The sequence below is a fragment of the Chrysochloris asiatica genome, unplaced genomic scaffold, assembly GCF_000296735.1.
Source record: "Chrysochloris asiatica unplaced genomic scaffold, ChrAsi1.0 scaffold00108, whole genome shotgun sequence".
NCBI classification, from domain to species: Eukaryota; Metazoa; Chordata; class Mammalia; order Afrosoricida; family Chrysochloridae; genus Chrysochloris; species Chrysochloris asiatica.
The window spans coordinates 8,099,894-8,124,012 of record NW_006408626.1 but is presented as its reverse complement, the minus strand read 5'-3'; the positions used below and the strand labels follow the sequence as shown (position 1 = coordinate 8,124,012).

The 24,119-nt window shown below is 35.4% G+C and overlaps 1 protein-coding gene across 1 annotated transcript in view; it reads left to right on the top strand.

Annotated features, from left to right (window-relative positions):
- The window catches only part of NAALADL2 (N-acetylated alpha-linked acidic dipeptidase-like 2), a 1,210,105-nt gene that overhangs the window by 631,950 nt on the left and 554,036 nt on the right, over nt 1-24,119 (top strand). Inside the window, exon 9 of the mRNA XM_006867720.1 lies at nt 2,507-2,626. Coding sequence (XP_006867782.1) covers nt 2,507-2,626 — 120 coding nt within the window. The remainder of the gene's footprint in view (nt 1-2,506; nt 2,627-24,119) is intronic.

The following is a 24,119-nucleotide window of genomic DNA, read 5'->3' as shown; positions in this document are numbered from 1 at the left end:
TAAATGCTACCGAATGTGTAGATCATGACAAACTATGGATAACATTGTGAAGAGGGAGTATTCCAGAACATTTAATTATACTTATGAGAAACCTAGACATAGACCAAGAGGCAGTTAGGACAGAACAAGGGGATGGTGAATGAGTTACAATCAGGAAGATGTGCACTGGGGTTATATCATTTACCATATTTATTTAATCTGTTTATTGAGCAAATAATCTGTGAAGCTGGATTATGTGAAGAAGATTGTGGCATCAAGATTGCAGGAAGACTCACTGGCAACCTGTGATATGCAGATGATACAATCTTGCTTACTGGAAGTGAAGAGAACTTAAAACATTTATGAAATCAAAGACTACAACTTTCAGTATGGATCATATCTCAGTGTAAAGATAACAAAAATACTCTCAACTGGACAAATAAATAACATCATGATAAATGGAGAAAAGATTGAATTTGTCCAAGACTTCATTTTGCTTGCATCAACCATCAGCATTCATGGAAGCAGCAGTCAAGAAATCAAATGATTTATTGAATTAAGCAAATTTGGTTCACAAGACCTTTTTAAAGGGTCCAAGAGCAAATATTTTCAGGACTAAGGATTGCCTGACAGAAGCCATGATATTTTTAGTTGCTTCATATGCATATGAAAGTTAGACAGTTAATAAGGAAGGCAGTAGAAGAATTGATGCATTTGAGTTATAGTGCTGAAGAAGAATATTTAAAGTACATGGACTGCTAGCAGAACAAATAAGTCTGTGTTGGAAGAAGTATAATCAGAATGCTCCTTGACAGTGAGCATGGTGACACTTCGTCTCTCATATTTTGGACATGTTATCAGGAGGGAAAAATCCCCGGAGAAGGACATAATGCTTGGTAAAATGGAATGTAGGTGAAAAGGAGGAAAACCTCCAACGAGATGGATTAACACAGTGACTACAACAATGGCCTCAAGTATAACCATTTTAAGGATGGAACAGGATCAGACAGTATTTCATTCTGTTTTGTGCAGGGTTGCTGAACAACAGCAGTCTTTATGGAAGCAGATCCCTGGAACTTTCATTAGTACTGTCACTGGCTGTGCTTGAACTACTTGTCTCTCAGTTAGCAACCACTGCATGGACAAAGCTCACCCCAGTATAATCAATACATTTTTGTACTATGCAAGAAAAAGGAAACTAACAGAACTTTCTAGTAATGCCCTATTAAAAGGGTCAATGCTCTTCATTTATTTTAAGGATCAACAGAGAAGTGAAAAAACTGTTCTACTGAATCATTTTATGCTACTAATGTGTTGGTGTGGCACTATGGGTTAATGCACTTGACTGCAAGGTCAGCTTGAATGAAAAGGTCCCCTTGAACTACAAAATCAGCATTTAAAGTTCACCAGTCACTCCTTGGAAGCCTTATACAGTGTCATTATAAGTTGGAATCAACTCAACAGTACTTAACAACAACAATGTACTGGTGTAGACTCTTGGTGTGGTGCTGTAGGATAAGTACTGGACTTTGATCCACAAGGTCAACAGTTCAAATCCCGCAGCTGCTTTTCAATGCCCTTCAAATACAGATTAACTAAGAGTCAGAATCAGAATCAACTAGACAGCAATTAACAACAACAGCAATGTGCATGGAATTCACATTTTACATTAGGTAATATTTGCAGAGAAACAATGCTCTTTTGACCCATTGTTCTCAGTGAAAAGAGTCACTTAATGTGAAATGTAGCCCTTTATTTCAAAGGCAAGAACTGGTTTTATCAAGCAAATAGTATATCCACATTCTTACTTGTTCTTTTACTGAACAAGTGTTCAATTTCTTATTCAGAAGCCAAATGCTAAACATTGCTAACTGTTTAAGAATACTGGATACATAATTTTTAAAGCTATTGTCTAAAACATTTAAAAAATACTTTATGGCATATTATATCCAAACTCCTCAGCACTCATATTTAAATCCTTTTATGACCCTTGGGTACACCATTGTTGTTGTTGTTGTTGTTAAGTGCCGTCGAGTCGGTTCCGACCCATAGCGACCCTGTACAGGGTTTCCGAGGGTGTAAATCTTTACGGGAGTAGAAAGCCTCATTTTTCTCCCGCGGAGCGGCTGGTAGTTTCGAACCACTGACCTTATGGTTTGCAGCCCGATTTGTAACCACTACGCTACCAGAGCTCCTTTGGGTACACCATTAAATACTCTGATTTTTTTTTTTCCCTTAAGGTATTTTGCAATATATAATTTTAAATAGCAAGTGTTTATCACTTAACATCTAATGAATAAAGTTGAATAAAGTGGACTCCTGATGTGGTGCTGTGGGTTAATGCACTGGACTGCAAGGTCAACTTGAATTGCAAGAACGGCAGTTCAAACTCACCAGTCACTTCTCGAAACCTTAAACAGGGTCACTATGAGTCAGAATTGACTCAAAGGCACTTAGCAACAACAATGAATAAAGTGAAATCCTCTATTGATATATATGTTAAACATATATTCTTTTTGAATTTTAGGATTTCAAGAAGGTTCTGCAGAAAAATGCTGTGGCTTATGTTAGTCTCCATAATCCCATAAGGGGAAACTCAAGTCTACATCCTGTGGCATCGCCTTCTCTTCAGCAACTCATGGCAGAGGTAAGACTAACCACTGTATTATATATTAAATGATTATTCAAAACTCTCATTTTCTCTAACATTTGACATTTCTTAATTTTCTTAAACTTCTTTTTAAATATATATAAATGTCTATATACATATACATAAATATCATACCTTTAAGGCATGTTCTGTTTCTATCAATAGTTCTTCTGTTAATTATTTGTGTCCTGAATCTCACAATTATTCATATGTTCATCTTTTAAGGTTATAGTTCTAGAGCATATGAATTATAACATTATAGAGAAGGCAAATGAAAAATGTAAATCTATTTCTTAAAATAATGAACTTATCTTTCAAGTTCCCAATTCTGCCAGTCTTGAAGTTTTGTGGTGAAGTTGGTTACTTCTGGATTTCTCACCACTTATTCATGATTTACCCTGTCTTTTCACCTACATTATAAAACCCTGAGAGCAAGACCTGTGTTTAGTTCCTAGAACACATCACTAAGTTAAAGATACTCAGAAAGCATTGTATGAAAACTACTTATAGAAATAAAAGAATGTATTTTTCTACAAAATAATTTGAGAAATATTATGGAGGTGGTTATATTATGGTGTGTCCATAGAGTAATATATATTTTTTTGTTATTTCTTGTTAATGTTAAAGAATTTAATATACATTTATGTGTATTAGTAGAGTTTATACTTTATGTCTGTATTTTGTCTATAACTTGTGCTACTGATAAAATTATATGGTTATTTCTCAGTATGGAAACAATTATCCCATCACTGGGAGTTGGTTTTCTCTTAGTGGTCATCGCTAGATGGTGTAAAACCTTTCAGATATTCATGAGGTTTTCATAAGTATCACAGGAACTCAACTAGAAAAAGAGATAATGAACAGTGCTTTAGATTAGCCATCATTCTTGATTGAAATGTTATGCAAACTAACATTTTATAACTTTCATAAAGTATTTTCTAGTCTAATAGTTTTCATTGGCTTTTCCATATGTAGTATAATAAAGAAGACATGAACGATGAAATGAGTCAATCTGTACATTTAGGATCAGCCAAACCCCAATGTGCAGTTCCTCCTAATTCATACAAACATCTGTAAATTATTTTCTCTTGCATTATGTTCTCCTTTGACTTTTGACTGACTTTATTTTACCTGCCTCTAAAAATTTAAAAGAGAAAATCAGTTGCAGATTTCTCCCCTGGGAAATTAAAGTGAAATTTATGAATAAGCAGGTTGGTAGAAAGTAGAAAACATGAACTTAAGCATCCAGAAATAGGAAAGGGTTGTTTTAAAAACATGTGTTTAAAAGCTTTTTCATATGTTACAATTTACCTATTTTCAGAATTTAATGAGATATGTAATCACTGAAATTCATCAGTTAATAGAAATATAAAACTATTTAGTATTGAATTTACAGAAAGTTATTTCTGAGAATATGATATTTAAAATAGCCTTCTATATGTCTTATAGCAAAAGTTTGTAAGGCATTTTAATATTTAATGTAATTATGTGAGAATGTAACATGGTTTCTAAATACTCATATGGCAAGTAAGCTAACTCATTTGTTTTAGGAGAAGAGCTTCTTTTTTGATTTGATGAATAATGTTTTCATACTAGCCTTAAGCCTAAAAATTAATTGGAATCTGTATTTAAAAAAAAAATTATTTTAGTTTTAATTGTATGTGTGCATGTGTGTGTGTGCATTCAACGTAAAATTTAGAAGAATAGCATTGTTAGAAAATTAAACTAATAATAATAATACAAAGGGGTTTCAAAAAGTGAGTATAAACTTCCATTGTCTTTTAATTATATTTTTTCATAACTTTTGCAAAGCCCTATCTTATGCAATTTTAAAATGGAGTATATTTATCTACATACATTAAAATTTATTCATGCAGAACAAATATATTTGATAAATTAAGGCATATTTGCATACAGAATATTAGTATCGCAATATATTTTCTTAAAAATATATAATACATTCTTTGAAATAAATTGGTTAATATAGCTTAAAAATATAATCTAGCAATAAAATTTCACAGCATTTTATGTCAGTTAATTAAAATAATTTAACAGCAGTGACATTTAAAAGACAGATTCCCAAAATTTCAAAAACAACTTAAATAATTACATCAGGATGTATGTAATTTCACTTAGAACGACAAAGAGCTATATCCATTTTCAAAGACAAATACATTTAATCCGTTATTACAACATAAACGTATCATGCCACACATAAATCCGTATAAAAACAAATGGACATATGAATTATGAATTCAAACAAATTTTTCTAAATACAACAATATTTTCTACAGATGAGGTATGCTGACCAAATTGTGAATAACACAAGAGCTGAAACGAAATCTGATACTCAGTATTATTACATAAAGTTCCAAAAGCTCTTGTTTGGTTTAAGTGATGGTCTTAAATGTATCTTAAATGAATGTTTTAAAGAATTTTATGAATTGTGCTGTGAACCTCAAGGTCAGCAGTTTGAAACTACTAGCTGTTCCATGGGAGAAAGATGAGGCTTTCTGTTCCTGTAAAGATTTACAGCCTTGGGAAGCCTGTACAGGGTCGCTGTGAGTCTAACCAACTCCACAGCACATAACCACCACCACCAATTTCCAATCTTTACATCACTATTTGGTAGGTGTGACCATGTGTAGATTAGTATCTTGGAGTCCTGGTGTGGTGCTGTGGGTCAACTTGTCAGACTGCAAAGCCGCTTGAATTACAAAGGTTGGTGGTCAAGCTCACCTACTGCTCATTGGAAACCCTATACATGGTTGCTATGGGTGGGAACTGACTCAACGGCACTTTATAACAACAACAAAGGCATTGTAGTTCTGACAATAGTTTGGACACATTTAAGGTGTTTCAATAGATAACAAACTATGAACAAAAATATTAAGTGTTTGCCCTAAGTCAAATATCAGTTTAAATTGCATTAATAGTACTATATCCAATTCAACAAAGATGGTATACAGTCCTTAAGACCACGTTCTGATATGGTATTGCTATTTGTCAGATTTATTAAATTTACAGCCACCATTTTCATACAGTTTTTGTTTCACTTTTTAAGTGTACAGCTTAATAAAATCTGATAACTGCACGTAGTCACTTACAAAACAGACTGTGGTTCATGTGGATTATTAGTTCTGTGGAATAATTTCTTCTTTGAGTCTTTGGTTCCCTTCATTCTCTTCTGTTCCTGATAACTAGAGATCAGCAGTTGTATCTTAGATGGCTGCTGGCAAGATTTTAAGATCCCGAACACTACTCAAACTACGATATAGAATGTTAACTTTATGAACTATGTTATACCAATTGAAAGCTTTAAAGTTCTTAATATATTTTAGCTTTTTTGAATGTAGTTGATATGATTATTCTTATGTTTTAGTAATGAGTCCACTCATTTGTCTTACGTATTTACCTAGAAGAGGAATTTTTAGGTCATTCTTGTGTTTTGGTAATGAGTACACCCATTTCTCTTAAATATTTATCTACAAGTAGAATTGTTATGTCATAGGCACATTTTAGTGTGGTGAGTTATTAACTATCTTTTCCAGCCATTGTCTTTGTTGTTGTTGTTGTTCAGTGCCGTCAAGTCAGTTTCAACCCATAGCAACCTTCTAGAGGGTTTCCAAGGAGCGACTAGTGATCTTGAACCACCAACCTTGCAGTTCAAACTGATGTTGTAGTCAAGGGCATTAACCCACAGCGCCATAAAGCTCTCACCAAACAACATTTTTGCCTGGTGGGTCTGGGTAAAAGAAGGTGGAAGAAGACAGATTTTTTTTTCTTTCCATTGAGTTGTAATTCATACTGATGGCTGTGTTCTTTGATCTTCCTTGGCAAGTGCTTCAAATCCTGTTCTCTTTCAGTACACAAGATTGTATCATCTACATTTTTCAAGTAGTTATTAGTTTTCCTTCAATACTGGTGGTATTCTACTTCATATAGTCCCTCTTCCCAGATTATTTGCTCAGCATGCAGATTGAATAAATAAGGTGAAAGGACACAACCCTGATGCATACCTTCTCTGATTTTAAACCATGCAATTTCCTTTTGTTCTACTCAAGTGACTGCCTTTAGGCTTATATATAGGTTTCACATGAGCTGAATTAAGTGCTGTGGAATTTGGTATGATCCACACAACTGAATACCTTTGCATGGTCAATAAAACAAGTAAACATAGTTCTGTTATTCTCTGCCTTTATCTAAGATCCATCTGATGTCAGCAGTGATACCCCTCTTACAATGTCCTCTTCTGCATCCACCTTGAATTTATAGCAGCTCCCTGCTGATGTACTGCCGCAACCATTTTTGGATTTTTAATTGTCTCTGTTAAATTTCACTTGTGTGGGATATTAATGATATTTTTTGCAAATTCCCTCATTCTGGTGTGCCATCTATCTTTGGAATTGGGCAAAAATATGCATCTCTTCCAATTGGCTAGTAGCTGCCCTCTATATTTGTTGACATAGATTAGTGAGTGTTTTCAGTGCTGCATCAGCTTGTTGACATATTACAATTGTTAGTCCATGAATTCCTGGAGCTTTGTTTTATAAGTGAAGCTTGGACTTATTCCATTAATAAAGTCAGTGTTTTTTTAATCATATGCTGCCTCCTGAAATGGTTGAATGTCGAGCAATTCCTTCCATCTTCTGTTGATGCTTCCTGCATTGTTCAGTATTTTGCCCATGCAATCCTTCAGTATTGCAAGCTGAGGCATATATATATATATATATTTTTTTTTTTTTTTTTTTTTTTTTTTTTTTTTTTTCTTCTGTTCTTTCAGCTTGAGAACTGAAGCTTGTTTGTCTCTTTTGATTTGCTAACTCTGAGTCTTTGCATATTTCATTGTAACACTTAGTCTTCTGGACCTGCCTTTTGAAATTTTATGTTCAGCTCTTTAACTTCATACTTTTTTACATTTAGCTAGTCTATAGTCAAACGCACATTTCACAGTTTCTTCTGACATCCACTTTTCTGTCTTTTAATGACCTTATGCTTTCTTCATGTATGCTAATCTTGATGTCATCCTACAATTCCTTCGGCTTTTAGTTATTAGTGTTTAAAATGTGAAATCTAGTCTTGAGACAATCTAAAGTCAGGTGGGATATACTCAAGGTCATATTTTTGCTCTCATGGAATTGTTTTAATTTTCTTCAGATTCTACCTGTGTTTGCATAAGTTGGTCCATATCCTTGTTTTGACTGATTTTGAGCATCTCCGTTGTTTCTTTCCTCAGATGTAGTCCTTTTGAGTCCTGTGTATTTTATCTGATGAGACACACATGCATAGTTCCTATTTATGTTGTTGAAAAAGTATTTGTAATGAAGAGGTTGTTGGTCTTAAAAATTCTATCATCTGATCTCTAGTGCTATTTCTATCACCAAGATCATATTTTCCAACTATGGATCCTTTATTTTTGTTTCCAACGTTCACATTCCAATCTCCAGTAATTATCAGTGCATCTTTATTGTATGCTTGATCAATTTCAGACTGAAGAAATTGGTAGAATTCCTCAACTTCTTCATTCCTGGATTTGGTAGTTGGCACATAAATTTGAATAGTAGTTCTATTAATGAGTTTTACATGTAAGTGTATAGATACTATCCTATAATAGACAGCATTATACTTCAAGATATATCTTGAGCTGTTCTTTTTTTTTTTTTTTTAAGTGTTTTATTGTGAATTATATGATAGTTTACATGAGAGAACTTTAGTTTTACATTCATTCCATCGTACATCATCTCATTGCCATGGTTCCAATCCCCTCCATGCATCACCAACCAACCAAAGGGTATATCCTAGAAACCCGCCCCCTACATTTCCCCCCCCCCCCCCCCCCCCCCAGTTTTTGGCCCACAGTCCCTTTCCCTCTCTGGATCCAAAGTCCCCAGCAGCTTCATCACTCCACGTCATCGTCTCTGTCTCTATCTCAGGCATCTCTGTTTCTCTGGGTAGGGTCCCGCTCTTGGTCCTTCTCCGTTGATGGCCCCAGAAACTTCTTGAGCTGTTCTTTTTGATGATGAATATGAAGTCATTCCTCTTCAATTTGCTGTTCCATTTGCTAGTCTATTTTAGCTCAGTAATATCAGGATACTGATCTCTATCCATTCCATTTCATTTTTTACAACTTTCAATTTTCTTAGTTTCATGCTTCCTATAGTCTATGTTTCAATTATTAATAGACTTTTCTTCTCATTTTGAGTTGTGCTCCATCAGCAAATGTGTGTGCCCAAAGTTTTACTACATCCACATCATTAATGCTGATTTCAATTTTTAATGGGTGTTTCTTTTCATTCTGAGTTGTGCTCCATCAGCAAACGTGTGCCCCAAAAGTTTTGCTACATCCATATCATTAATGTCAACTCTACTTTGAAAAGATAGCTCTTCCCCAGTGGTATTTTAGTTACTTTCCAATCTGTGGTGCTCACCTTCTGGCACTGTAACAGATACTATTCCACTGCTTCCAGTATTACAGACAAGCTACCAGTATTAGAGCAGCACACAAGCCACCACAACATGACAAACTGACAGGAGAGTGGAATTTACTTAGATAGTGCTTTACAGATGTTGTTGTTGTGAAGTGCCATCAAGTCAGTTATGACTTATAGTGACCCTATATAGGGTTTCACAGGAGTGGTTGGTAAGTTTGAACCACTGACCTTTCAGTTCAAATGGACCTTGCAGTCCAGTGCTTACTCTATAGTATCACAACAGGACTCCTAACACATTTAGAAATGTAGATACATATTGCTTTCACTTTATAAGATATAGGATATCTATAGAGATGAATTGAATACTGATGTCACCTCAATGAGTACAGAATAAGAGATCTTTTTAAGATCTATTTTTTAGGAAAAAAAAAAGACCCTTTTATTTATTAATTAAAAATTTTTATTGTGAATTGGATGACGTTTTAGAGATTACTTTGTGATTTTTATATTCAAAAGTCATTCACTTGGTTTCATCTCATGATTGTAGCCCCCTCAATAAGACCTCACTTATCCCACTTGCTCACTGTGTTTCTTGTTTCTATTCTTCCTTTCCCAACCTTTTAGAACTTTGCTCTTAGATAAATGCTACCCTTTGGATCTTGAGTAGTTGGCCATTCTATGATATGCATACCTCACTAGTGTTGTCCCCATATATACCTATCTATTGCTTAACTGAAAATTGAGCAAAAGGGTTGAGTTTGGTTCCATACCTGAAGGGTGAGCTTTATAAGCCATAGTCCTAGAGTTCCATCAGTCTCTCTCCGACCTTAAACCTGGTCTTTTTTATGATTTTGAGCTTTGTTTCATATTTTATCCCTTTCTATCCAGAATAGTCTAATGTTAATCTATTACAGAGCACTTGTTTGTGGTAGTCAGGCACCAACTAGATTTTTTGGTATCAGGGAATTAGAGACTAATAGTCACAGGATTAATCCAGTGAAATAATTGTTTCCAAATGCCTTTAGTTTTCACTGCTCTCCTTTCCGCTGCACAGGGAGACAATATTTGCGCCTTAGATGGTGGTTCATGAACTTTTAAGATTCGCGTTGCTTCTCATCAAAGTAAGATGTAGAACACTGACTTTGTCAACACTGTTATACCTATTGAGCTGATGTCTCTTGAGACTATGGTCTTGAGTCCCCAGGTCCAGCACCTCATTCCCTCAGGCTGTTTGCTAATGTCTAAGAAGTTTTCATATATATACCCCTGTATGTTCGTGGATATATTTGCAGGAAACCTTTACATACTCCATGGTTATACTCAAACTTTCCCACCTATACCTGTTCTGCCTGCATATCTAAGTATTTACCCATTGTTGTTGTTGTTGTTGTTAAGTGCCATGCCGTCAAGTCCCTTCTGACCCATAGCAACCCTGTATAGGGTTTCCGAGGAGCAGCTAATGAGCTTGAACTGCCGATATTGTAGTTCAAACGGCTTTGAAGTCTGGCTCATTAACCCACAGCGCAACACCAGGACTCCGCTGGTTACAAATCTGGCTGCAAACCGCAAGGTCAGCAATTCGAAACTACCAGCTGTTCCGCGGGAGAAAGATGAGGTTTTCTGCTCCCATAAAGATTTACAGCCTCGGAAACCCTGTACAGGGTCGCTATGAGTTGGAACTGACTCCATGGCACATTACCACCAAATGACTCACAATCGATCACTAGTATTGCTGGATTGTATAGATAGCAGTATTTATTATCTTTGTTTCCTTTAACTCTTGCACTCCTCCCAATGTCTTCTCCTGACAAAAGGCCCTTTAAAAAATAACTTCTTTTGACTTGTAAGGATGCAGTAAAGAATGTGCAGCTCAGTAGCCTCTTAGTTAATGAGATAGGACTGTCTTTATGCAAAATACATTATGAAAATAAAAAACAAAATAACATACTCCCCCCAGTAATTGTTTTAAACATACAAACTTCTCTCTATATATTGCTGTTTCATCCTTAGTTTGTGAGATCATCTTTCATAGATCACAGAACATATTGATTTTGCCTTTAGAAAAACAGAATTTGATCATATATTATTAGTCAGTGCACTGTAAGTCTCAGGTAAATAGTGGTAACGTTTCTTAGAGTTTATTTTGGAAAAGCCTGCAGCATTTGTATATATGAAAGCAGTCAATCTAGTGATGCTCTTCGTAAATGTTGCTTTTGAAGAACCTACCAGAAGTTGGCAAACCTGATCAAAGCTAAACAATTTCATCAATGTTGCAAAATTGTCCAGGGGATAGAAAATGGGTTTTTGTGGTTGATTTTAAATTCATTTTATTAGTTTCTGAGAAAGTTGCTAAGCTATTTTACAATTGCACTGTTTATTTTTATGTAATATTTTACATTTTACTTTTTCTATATATACCAAAAGCACCCCGACAGAAATTGTAGTATGTCCAGTATATCACAAATCAACTACTTTGTTAGACCATTGAACTCAGAACCAGGCATATTGTTATCTTTTCCCTGTGAATGCTCCAGTCTGTTGTAAAGCTCAATTATATGAGAAAAGTGCACTGGGTTTAGAGGAGAAGCAATGAACTGCAATCCACACATCACTGGTTCGAACCTACCAACCACTCTGCTGGAGAAAGATGAGGCTTTCCATTCCACCCAAGATTTACAGCCTCAGAAACCCTATAACTGGGTCACTATGAGTCAGAACTGACTTAACTGAACTTAACAACCACAACAACAGTGTATAGGAAACCAAAATTTTGCTTGGCATTGCTTTAGGTGTTGGAGCAGATGAAATTCCTTCTTGTCCAGGAGTTTAATATTTTACCAAGAATTTAAGACAAATTCATGGAAAGTGTAATATGTGTTATACTGCATACATAGGAAAGAGACAATATGAATGATTTAACTAATAAATGTGCATTAAACCAGAGTGACAGAACACTTAAATGGACACAGAATATTGAAGGAATTTCGCTTATCTGTTTTTTCAAAGCATGTAAATAAACTCCCATTTTCTTAAACCACCAAAACTTCTTTTCAAATTACAGGACCTGCTAGACATAAATACAGATATATAGATATATATGAGAGATACTGAAATCTCACAATCTCACAGTACTCTGTTGTGATACTTGTGTAGCTGCTATGCCAACAGCCACAGTAGTAGTTTTGATACTGCCTGATCACGTCATTTTTCTTTAGAGGAAAAATATGTGAGGCATGTTAGCCCCATAAAGTAAACCAGAAGCCTGTTATTCAAGTAACAGTTAGTTGAAATTTAAAAAATTTCTTTCAAAATGTTTACATACTCTGAATTATAAAAAACAACTCAATTTTGTTGTCATACTATCTAAATTATGACTTGACATTAGTTAAACAGTAACAATATTTTAACAAAGTTTAGGGTAAATCAATGGATATTCCCTTGAATTAATACCATGGTGGTGAATTTTCAATTAAGAGGACGTCCTAGAGTAGGCAAACAAAAATGTGATATGAGATGTTTATCTTTCTGTGCACAGTAACCAAAACATTGGGAGCCATATTAAAGGTAGACTTTCTGAGGAACTTGTACAACCCATGCAGTCTTGTCCTGAGTTTTGGCTACATTAATGTCCATCTACAATTGTTATTTGTGTCCATACAGCCATTACAGAATTAATTATTTTGCTACATTACACTCATATACTGTTTCACTTGTGACACACATGAAACTTGATAAGTTTTATTCTCCCATTTATTGTTCCTTTTGTTTCTTGTAACATTTTCTTTCACAAGTATTACTGAGAAAAATGCACAAAAAGTATAATGCTAGAGTTAATAGGTTTCCTTTCTTTATCATTTTCTGATGCTAATAATTTAATACAAATGAAACAAAGCTTAATTTCTTTTCCGCTTGCTCTAAAATATATGAGCAAAATTGACTTGAAACACTGTTCTTCTGATTTGTCTTTCATGACTCATAGCATAGTCTTGTTTTTGTTTTTTTAATAAGAGACATTCTTAGCACTTTTTTTGTTCATCGTGAATTTTAGTTCTTAGTGATTTCTACTTAATTTGGCTTTCTATCTGCTGCTTCTACAAACAGTTAACTGAAATGAACATAAAAGGTAATAAACTGATTTAAAACCCTTCCTCATACTAATTTACCACTTCAATAAAGTCTAACATTTAAAATTGTGACTCTATTGGCAGGTTTATCTATCTCCTAGGTTTACAAGGCTTTGCTGTGTGTTTAAATCAAGCAATCCCTCCAGTTTATTACTGTTTTACAAGGTTTTTTGTTCAGCATACACTGACAATTTATAAATCCCTTTTTATTTAAATCTAGATATCAAGGGAAGTCTTAGTGAGATTCTGGCTAAAACCTTGGATTTCAAAAGTCAGCTGTTTTAAATATTTGGACTGTGTAGCCAAAGAGTAACTTAAGTAACTTGAGACATGAGCAAATTTAGTTTGAACTAATTCATGCCACCATAATTAATGTGCACATTTAAAATGCGGCATTAGTTGAGTTATTTTTTGTCTGTGATTTTTTGTTGGCATAAAGATACCATGATTCTACAGGACTGAAAGGTTTAGAAATCTGTTTAGAAGAGGTGTTCGTAACTCATCATTGTTAGTTGATTAGATACAATTCTTTCACCTATACAGAATCACTCATACTGTACAAGACAGTATATATATATTTTAAATAGCACCTATGATCATTTTAATTTTTCACCTGAGCTTCAGCCAGGTCTGATGTGTTTTGATTAAAAATCCATGCACTCTAGTTTTTAGAGATTAGTCTCTTGTCCAGTATGTGTTTGTTTTTTGTTGTTGTAGTTTTTTTTTTTTTTTTTTTTTTAGGTTCTCTTTTAACTTTTTGATGCATATGTTTAATTTTTAGTAGGTCCCAGCTGCCTAGTCAATCTGTCTACTGCTATTTGTGTGTTTTACTTATGTTTGATAGTATATATATATATGTCATGTACTATGACCCTACTTTTGGCCCTATTTTTCTTTGATGATCTTTATAGTTTCATATTTTAAAAGTATATTGAGATCTTTGATTCATATTCAGTTAGCTTTTATATATGATGAGAGATAATGGATTGTTAGATTTTTCTGCAAATGAATATCCAGCTTAGTCAATACATTTGTTAGACACTTTCTTCCCTGTTTAATGGATCTCACGCCTTAGTCAAGATCAGCTGTTCATACATAAATGCATGAATTTACTTCTGAAATCTCAATCTGTTTGTTTTTGTACTAATACCAGGCCGTTTGACCACCATAGTGGTATGGAATGTTGACATCAGAGAGTGTGAGGTCTTCTGCTTTATTCTTTTTCAATAGTGCTTTAGTTGTACAAACTCTCTTTTCTTTCCATAGAAAGTTTGTGATTAGTTTTCCCATCTCTTTAAAAATTGAAATGGAATATGGATTGGAATTACAATGGCTCAACAATTCCTAAAAACAAAAGACTTCAACACCTCACAACAAAAAGACAAGAAGTCTAATTAAAAAGTAGGCAGAGGGCATGCACAGACACTGCACCAGTGAAGACAGTCACATGGCCAACAAACAAATAAAGAAATGCACATACTCATTAGTTATGGAGTCCTGGTGTGGCACTATAGGGTGATGTACTGGATCACAAGGCTGTTTTAACCACAAGGTTGGTGGTTCAAGCTCACCAGCTATTCCTCAGAAACCCTATACAGGGTCACTACCGGTCGGAACTGATGTGAAGGCACTTAACAACTCAATAACATTTGCTATTAGAGGAATGCAAATCAAAACAGCAATGAGATATCATCTCACCTCAGTATTAATAGCAAAGTTCTAGAAAGCAGAAAACAACAGGAGTAGCACTGAACTGAGAACCATAAGGTTAGCAGTTATAACCCACCATCTGCTCCTTAAAAGCCCTGTACAGGATTGCTATGAATAGGAATGAATTCAAAGCAATTAACAATAACAATAGGAAGGCTGTAAACAGACTGGACCTGTCTTACGTTGCTGGTGGATATTGTAAAAGGATGAAACCAATGTGGGAAATGGTATTTCTACTCCTTAAAAAGTTGGAAATAGAAATACCAGATAATCAAGAAATCCCACTACTAGGCATATAGCATAACCAGAGAAACAAGAGCTGCAATATGAACAGATATATGTACACCCATGGTCATCACAGCATTTTTCACAATAAAAATGATGGAAACAAACCAAGTGTCCATCAGTAGATGAATAGATAAACAGGTTTTGATACATAGCACAAATGAAATATTACATAATGTTAAAGAATAATAATGAATCTGTCAAACACTTCATGACTTGTATGAACTTGGAGAACATGATGCTGAGTGAAATTAGTCATTCACAATAGGACAAATACTGTATAAGTCCACTAATGTAAAAAATACAGAAAATGTTTACACAGAGAAAACAACACAAAACATAATTTTAAGATTACCAAGGTTAAGAGGGGAAAGGAGGGAAAATCACTGAATATCGTATTAGCTTGAGTGAAGGGAAAAGCCACACTAAGTAAGGGAAAAGCTAGCACAAAATGATCAAGGCAAAAGATGATACTAAGAGCAGCACACACATTAAAGGCAACAAAGGAAAACGCTATTACATAGACAATCCAGCAATAGCAGTCATAACAATAATTTATGAGTGGATACTTAGATAGACACTTAAGCTAAACAAGGTTGGGAAGGCGAATGGGTCTACACCCAGAAATAAATATAGGTTTGACAGAGAATATGTATATATGTGTATTTATATGTGCTACAAATACATACATGAATGTGATAGAGCGTGTTGTTAAGTGCCATCGAGTTGGTTTCAACTCGAAGTGATCCTGCATAGGATTTCCAAAGATCAGCTGGGTTTGAACTGCTGACAGTGTGGTTCACATACAAAGAAACAAAGTTATTAAAACTTCTTATCCATAATTAAATACTGTGAGTGAATGAGTTACTGAATCTGGGGTTTAGGACCATACTCTTGAGAGACACCAAGAACAATTGGCATAAATTAGTACACAAAGACAGTGTTCTCCACCCTCCTTTGGTTAGTAGTGACTGGGGTCTTAAAAGCTTGAGCAGCATGTAAGGTGCAACTATTGTTCTCTTCCTATCTGGAGCAAAGAAGACTGACTGAAGAAAATCCAAGATGCAAGGAAACAACTAGTCCAGGGGACTAATGGACCACAGCTTCTGTGACCAAGGACCAGAAGAGCTAGATTATTCCTAGCTACCAGTGCCAACCACTCCAAAAATGATCACAATTGCAGGTCTGAATTGTTGTTGTTAAGTGCCGTCGAGTCGGTTCCGACCCATAGCGACCCTGTACAGGGTTTCCGAGGGTGTAAATCCTTACGGGAGTAGAAAGCCTCATCTTTCTCCCGCGGAGCGGCTGGTAGTTTCGAACCGCTGACCTTAAGGTTCACAGCCCGATTCGTAACCACTATGCTACCAGAGCAGGTCTGAATAGAGAGGAATAAAAATATGGAACAAAACACAAAATATTAAAAACTACCAGGTTTATTTATATGAGGAACTGGTGTAACCCCTGAGACTACAACCCTTATTACCCTCCAGGCCTGGAAATGGTTGTTTTTTTTTCTTTCATGTTTACTTATAGTTGATAAATTGTATATATCATAATTCCCTTGGTTTTTATTTATATTTCTCTTTTAAGGTGATGTCTTGATCAAATGGTCTTGTGCTTATTTTAATAATTTGTATCTGAGTGATTTGCTTGGTTCTTTTACAGAATAATTTAGTTCCTGAAACAAAAGACCATTGATATAATTGATATAATGTTGTTGTTATTATGTGCCATGAAGTCGGTACCAACTCATAGCGATCCTATGCACAACAGAATGAAACACTGCATAGTTCTGGGCCAACCTAACAATCATTTGTTAACACCTGAGCCATTGTTGCTGCCACTGTGTTAATCCATCTTGTTGGGGGTCTTCCTCTTTTTCTCTGACCCTCCACTTTACCAAATATGATATCCTTCTCCAGGGACTGGTCCCTCCTGATACTAAGTCCAAAGTTTGGGAGTTGAAGTTTTGCCATCCTGACTTCCAAGGAGCACTCTGACTGTCTGTACTTCTTCCAACACAGATCAGTTTGTTCTTTGGGCAATCCATGGTGCTTTTAATATTCTCCTTCAACACCATAGCATAAGTGCATCAATTCTACTATTGTTGTTGTTAAGTGCCGTTGAGTCGGTTCTGACCCATAGCGACCCTGTACAGGGTTTCCGAAGGTGTAAATCTTTACAGGAGTAGAAAGCCTCATCTTTCTCCCGTGGAGCAGCTGGTAGTTTCGAACCGCTGACCTTAAGGTTTGCAGCCCGATTCGTAACCACTACGCTACCAGAGCTCCTCATAGTCTTCTTTATTCACTGTCCAACTTTTGCATGCATATAAAGTGACTGAAAATACAATTGCTTGGGTAAGGTTCACCTTAGTCCTCATACTGACATCTTTGCTCTTCAACACTTAGAAGAGATCTTGTGCAGCAGATTTGTCTAATGCAATACATTGTTGGATTTATTATTGCTGCTTCCATGAGTGTCGATGGTTGATCCGAGCAAAATGAAGTCTTTCACAATCTTTTCTCCATTTGTAATGATATTGTTCATTATTCCAGTGCTGAAGATATTTGCTTTTGATATAATTGATCTAATATTAATGTTAAATACATAATTTTACAGTAAATACAAAAATGTATCTCGCTTTAAACCAATATTTCCCATATGTGTTCTGAAAGTTATAGAAAATAAAATCTTCAATATGTCACAATGTATTCTGAAGATCCAGAGGTAAATAGAAGACACTGCATTTTCCAAAACTTCTTTTATTCTGATTTTTTTTCCCCTTCAGACATCTGGTGAAAATGTCACAGATATGCTGGAATTTGCACAAAAATTCAGATAAATAACCTCAATTTATGTAAGAATAAAATGCTTCTAAAATGTATTTCTTTAAATGATGACTCTATGATTTGAATGTACTTTCTCAGAAGCACAAATCTATATATAAGTAAAGACTTAAAAGACATTGATTGCTTCTTCCCTTTGATCTGGAAATTCATTTGAAAATTTATAGCTTTAAGAGTTCTAAACAGTTTTACATCTTGACACTAATCCCTGCATTTACCATTGTTAACTGTATTTTTCAGTTGAAACATTGTAATTTTAAGACCAGGTTGGTAGAGAAACTGAACAGCACAAGAAATTAAGCAATTTCAGACCTCAAACAGCAATACTCCTGAGGGCCATGATAGCAATTTTCATTTTGTCTCCATGGACGAGAGAAACAATTTCAGTTCAGCCTAAGGAAGAATTCTCAAATAGGAAGAATTATCTAGAGGTGCTGGAATATTATATAGATGTTGTGAGGAGTGATTCAACACTTTATGTATATTGCTACAGCCTATACTGATTTATATAGTTATTCTGTAATGCATTCATTCTTTAGATATTTGCGTCTTTGTTTATTCTTTAGCCTTTAGAGGGTATGAGCATTTGCCACTGGTTTCCCAGGTTCTGCTCTTTTCTAAACATGAGCTTTCGCATTTATTGTTTGTTTATCTGTATCATATATTTTTAAATTCTGATTGTAAATCCATAAGCTTTATACATAGATTTGCCAAAATACAGGAAACCATAGCAACTTTACATCTGGTGTTGGTTTTTACAGTTGTTTCATAAGGTAATGTAATCACATAAACATGGAGCGTGTTGCTGCCATTGAGTCAGTTCTGACTCATATAGACCTTGTATAAGGTAGGGACCTGTGGACATTCACCTTTGATAGCCGTCCGTCCCATTCTTGAACAGCTGAATCGTACTTTTCTGTGGCAAACAGTGGTAAATTCAAAAAGAATTTAAATGGTAAGCAGTTAAAATTTAAGATTGAAATCAATAGGGAAGTCAGTACTAGTTAACCAAGGTAAATGAAGACTCTAATAAATATGTAAGAATAAAGGAAAACTGTAGTAAAGGCCATGGAGTCCTGCTGTGGTGGTGTGGGTTAATGTGCCAGACTGCAAAGTCATTTAAACTGCAAAGTGAGCAGTTCAAGCTCACCAGATACTCCTCAGAAACTCAATAAAGAATTGCTATATGCTGACTCAATGGCACTTAACAACAACAACAACATAGTAAAGGTCATAACATACACAATTTTTCAATATTAGTAAATGTCAAAAAAAAAAGTGCTTATATAGATATATAAAAAGGAACTTCAAAAATTTTGTGGAAAAATTCCATTAACTTTTAATTCCATTTTCCATGGACTTTTGGAAGCCTCCTCATTTGTATGCTATATGAGTGTGGGAAGACATGGGAGTTCATGCATATATAGGTGTATTTGTGGGCATATGTATAAACATGTTTGTATGTGCAGAAAATATTTTCATATATATAATAAAATGCATAAGGAGCACAGTTAAGGATACTTTCAGGTGCATTCAAACACCTTATGGGATTGATTTACTGGTTGTGAAGGCTCAGGACAACTAGGTCAATTGGCATAACTTAGTTTATGACAATAATGTTCTATATCCTAGTTTAGTGAGTAGTGTATGGAATTTTAAAAGCTTGTAAGTGGCTATGTGAGATATAACTATTGGTTTTGTCCCATCTGGAGCAAGGAAGAAATAAGGAAATCAAAAGCTCAAGGAAGAAATTAGTAGCCCACAGGGCTAATTGCTCACTTGAAATACAGCTGAGATCAGATGATCTAAAGGGTGCCCAGTTACAAAAGAAAGCCCCTGTTAGAATTGAAGAAAAATGTAAACCAATACGTAGATTCATTAAAACTATAAGACTTACTAAACTGATAGAGACTAAAGGATAACCTGAGACAGTCACCCTAAGATGCCCTTTCAAAATAAAACTGAACTTACCCCTGGAGGTCACTTTTCAACTAAATAATAGATTGGCTGAAAAATAAATAATACCTGTGAGGAATGTGCTCCTTATAACAATCAACTATAGAAGACCAAGTGGTCAAGTTTTACCCCAAAGCAAAGATGAGAAAGCAAGGAGGGATAGGGAAAATGGATTTATGAAAATGGGGCTAACAGGGTAGAAATGTTCCATAGATGTAGCCAATTGATTCCTGTGTGCTCCATCTGGTGAGGTCCATGTATATAATCATTTTTATATTGTTTTTAAAGATATTTGCAATGAATTAGTCATTGGTCTTACCAAATTCTGTTATGTGATCTTCACTATCATTTCTAACACCAAGACTATATTGATCCTTCCTCTTTGCTTCAAAACGTCACATTCCAGTCACAGAAATTATCACTATATCTTGATTGTATGTTTGATCAGTTGCTGGCTGAAGAATGTGGTAGAATTTTTCAGTTTCATTATCACTGACTTTAGTGAGTGATGCATAAATTTGAATAATAGTGCTAATAACTGGCCTTCCTTGTAGACATATGTATTTAATCCTTGTTGTTGTTGTCATTATTAACTGCCATTGAGTTGGTTTCAAATCATAGTAACCCTGTAGGATTCCTAGGAATAGCTGGTGGGTTTGAACTGCCAACTTTGTGGTTCACAGTCCAGCGCTGATAATGCAGTGCCACACCAGGATTCATTAGTCCCACTTTAATCCTTAGTTTCACTTTAATCCTGCCTCATTGACAACTCACTTCAAAATGGTTTCACAATCATAAGCATAGAAGCTAGGATTTATAATACATCAAAAATAAAGTAAGAAAGAAAGAAAGAAACATTATGGTTAAAAGAGTCATAATAAATCATTAGCAGTCCTGCAGTATCTAATGCTTCAAATCAGATCTCAAGACAGTCTCTAAATTCAGATGGGATATGCTCAAGGTCATATTTTGCTCTCATGAACTAGTTTTAATTTCCCTCAGTTTCAGACTGAACTTGCAATGAACAAAAATGATGGTCTGTTTCACAACCTGCCATTGGCCTCATTTTGATGATGGCACATAGCTTCTCCACTGTCTCTTCTTACAAATGCAGTCAATTTTGTTCCTCTGTATTTCATCTGGTGACATCCATGTGTATGACACCACCATTTATGTTGTTGAAAAATGGTATTTGCAATGAGTAAGTAGTTGTTCTAGCAAATCCTATCATGCAATCTCTAGCGTCATTCCTGTCACTAAGGTCATATTTGCCAACTATGGATCCTTCCTCTTTGTTTTCAAGTTTCTGATTCCAATAACCAGTAATTATCAATGTATTTTGATTGCATGCTTCTTGTTGTTGTTAAGTGCCTTCGAGTCGGAGCCGACCCATAGCGACCCTGTACAGGGTTTCCGAGGGTGTAAATCCTTACGGGAGTAGAAAGCCTCATCTTTCTCCCGCGGAGTGGCTGGTAGTTTCGAACCACTGACCTTAAGGTTCGCAGCCCGATTCGTAACCACTACGCTACCAGAGCTCAAAGTTATTTGCATTCACTCAGAAAGTTTCAGACTAAAATACATTTATTTGATAAGATAGATACAGCATTGGAAACAATTCAAAACCTACAGAAAGCAGTCCAAATGGTTAATAATAGAATGTCAGAAATGGAAAATACACTGAAAGTGCAAAAGAGTAGAATTAAACAAATGGAAGCCAGAATCAGTGAGCTGGAAGATAAATCTCTCAATACTACTACGATAGAAGAACAAGCAGAATAAAGGATAAAAAAATCTGAAGAAGGTGTAAGATTCACGTTGGACAACATAAAGAGGAATAACTTAAGAATTATCGGCATTCTGGAACAAGAAGAAACACACAAGTCCACAGAGGAGATAGTCAAAGAGCTGCTGTAAGGAAATTTCTCTAACAGCTTGAAAAGCAAAAAGATAAGCATCAATGAAGATATGGGCTGAGTTCAACCATGGTCCATTGACTCCCGTTGACCTGGAGATGAGAGAGAGAAGAGGAAGGGCTGGTTGGTCCAAAGTGTGGTGAGACCTGGGGACACCTGAGTTTATTGACAAGGACATAGCCACAGAGGGCTAGAGCTGAGAGTGAAGCATCCAGCTGATATGAAGTGAGGGGAGATACACAAGAACAACCAAACTTGCAGAAAATACCCATTTGACCTAGCCTCGATGGCTTGATAATCAGAACTGGATTAGAGGAAGATTGAAAAAAATAAAACAAAAAAACAATTTTTGATAAAGAAAATGAGGGTAGATTGCTGCAATTTGATGAACCTGCTAATGGAGGTAGTAACTTTAAATACCAACAGACAGGGAAGGAGTCTTCACATCAAGTATCACTGCTATCCCCTCTGTATACAGGGTAGATGTTGTTGTTGTTGTTAAGTGCTGTTGAGTAGATTCCGAACTATAATGACCCTGATTAGGAGTCCTGGTGTGGTGCTGTGGGCTAATGTGTCAGACTGCAAAGTTGTTTGAACTGCAACGTCAGTGGTTCAAGCTCACCAGCTGCTCCTTGAAAACTCTATACAGGGTCACTATGGGTCGGAATCGACTAGAAGGCACTTAACAACAACAACAATAGTGTTTTCAAGGAACAGCTGGTGAGCTTGAACCACCAACCTTGCAGTTGAAATGACTTTGCAGTCTGACACATTAGCCCACAGCACCACACAGGGCAGATAGGCATGGACAACTTAAACATTGACTACCTAAAATGAGGGGGTGATAAAGGCACAAAGTGACTGTCTTAAAAGGTTTCAAGAGGGAGATTAGTTAATAGTGTGTGGGGAAAGAAAGAAGTCCCCACTGACTAGTTTTCATCTTGTCTAGATATGTCTGGTTAAAAGAGATGGGGATAAGATTCCTATGATTCAATAGTGAGTAACTGTTATTATGACTAATTGTGACTGTCACAATTGTAAAGGTAGAAGCTTTGTAACAAAAATAAGGGCACAGTTAATCTTACAGTTCAGAAACAAAGGACCCTAGGACCATCAAGGGAGAAGAGAGTAAGTGGAATGAAGGACCTTATCCGGAGAAGCAGCAGCACCACAGATCTTGACAGAGATTGGGACATGGAGAGAGGGGAAGCGGCTGAGGACTCTAGATTTATGGAAAGAGAGGGACTAAGAGATAGTAGCCAGGAGGCAGACTTGCAGAATGTGCCCGTTGGTGGTGTAAATTGTTATATATGTCTGAGTGTTAAAAAATAAAGAAAAAAAATAAGTAGTCAAAACAATCTTGAATAAATAAAAAAGATAAAATAAACTATATTTATTTGAGGAACTCATATTAACCAACCTCTAGAACATCTCAGCATGAATGTCCAAGCAATCATTGGATTCGGTCTGCTAAAATTACAATAATTTTATATTCAGTAAATTTTTTAGTTTACACAGGAGGGTCCTAAAATCCAAAATTTTCAAATGTATGTCTGAAGATAAAATCATAAAGAATGCTAGCTTTAAAAATGTTATGCTAAAGTATGGACACAGAGTCTATTTTGCCAAAAGCTTTTTAAGTAACTCAGGAAATCTGTGCCCTTGACATAGAAGACCACGGACTATGGCATGGTCTTTTAATCTGTCGGGATCTTGAAAAGCATTTATTATAGCAAAACCACTTTCAGCTTACTTTGAAGAAATATTTCAAAGTGCTACGTAAGTTGTCACATAGATATGTCCAGAAACACCTTTTAAAAACTCTTCTTATTGTTTTTATAACTCATAGAGGTTTTTAAAGGATAGCGACTTTTATCAACCTATTGTTTATTAAAAGTGATTTGTTCATGTCTATATTTTCACTAACTTTTTAGTTTTTATTTGATATTATGGATCCACTATAGCTTATAGGAATTTATGGAATGAAAATTGAAATCTTTCAAGAAAGTGAGGCAGCACAAGAGGCACTCACTCATCTCTGCCAAGAAATTTGGAAGAAAACTATCTGGTTGACTGATTGGAAGAGATCCACATTTGTGCCCATTCCAAAGAGAGGGACCCAACAAAATGTGGAAATCATCGGACAATCTCTTTGATATCTCAAGCGAGTAAAGTTTTGCTAAAGGTAATACAGAAACGGCTACAATCATACATTGACAGAGAAC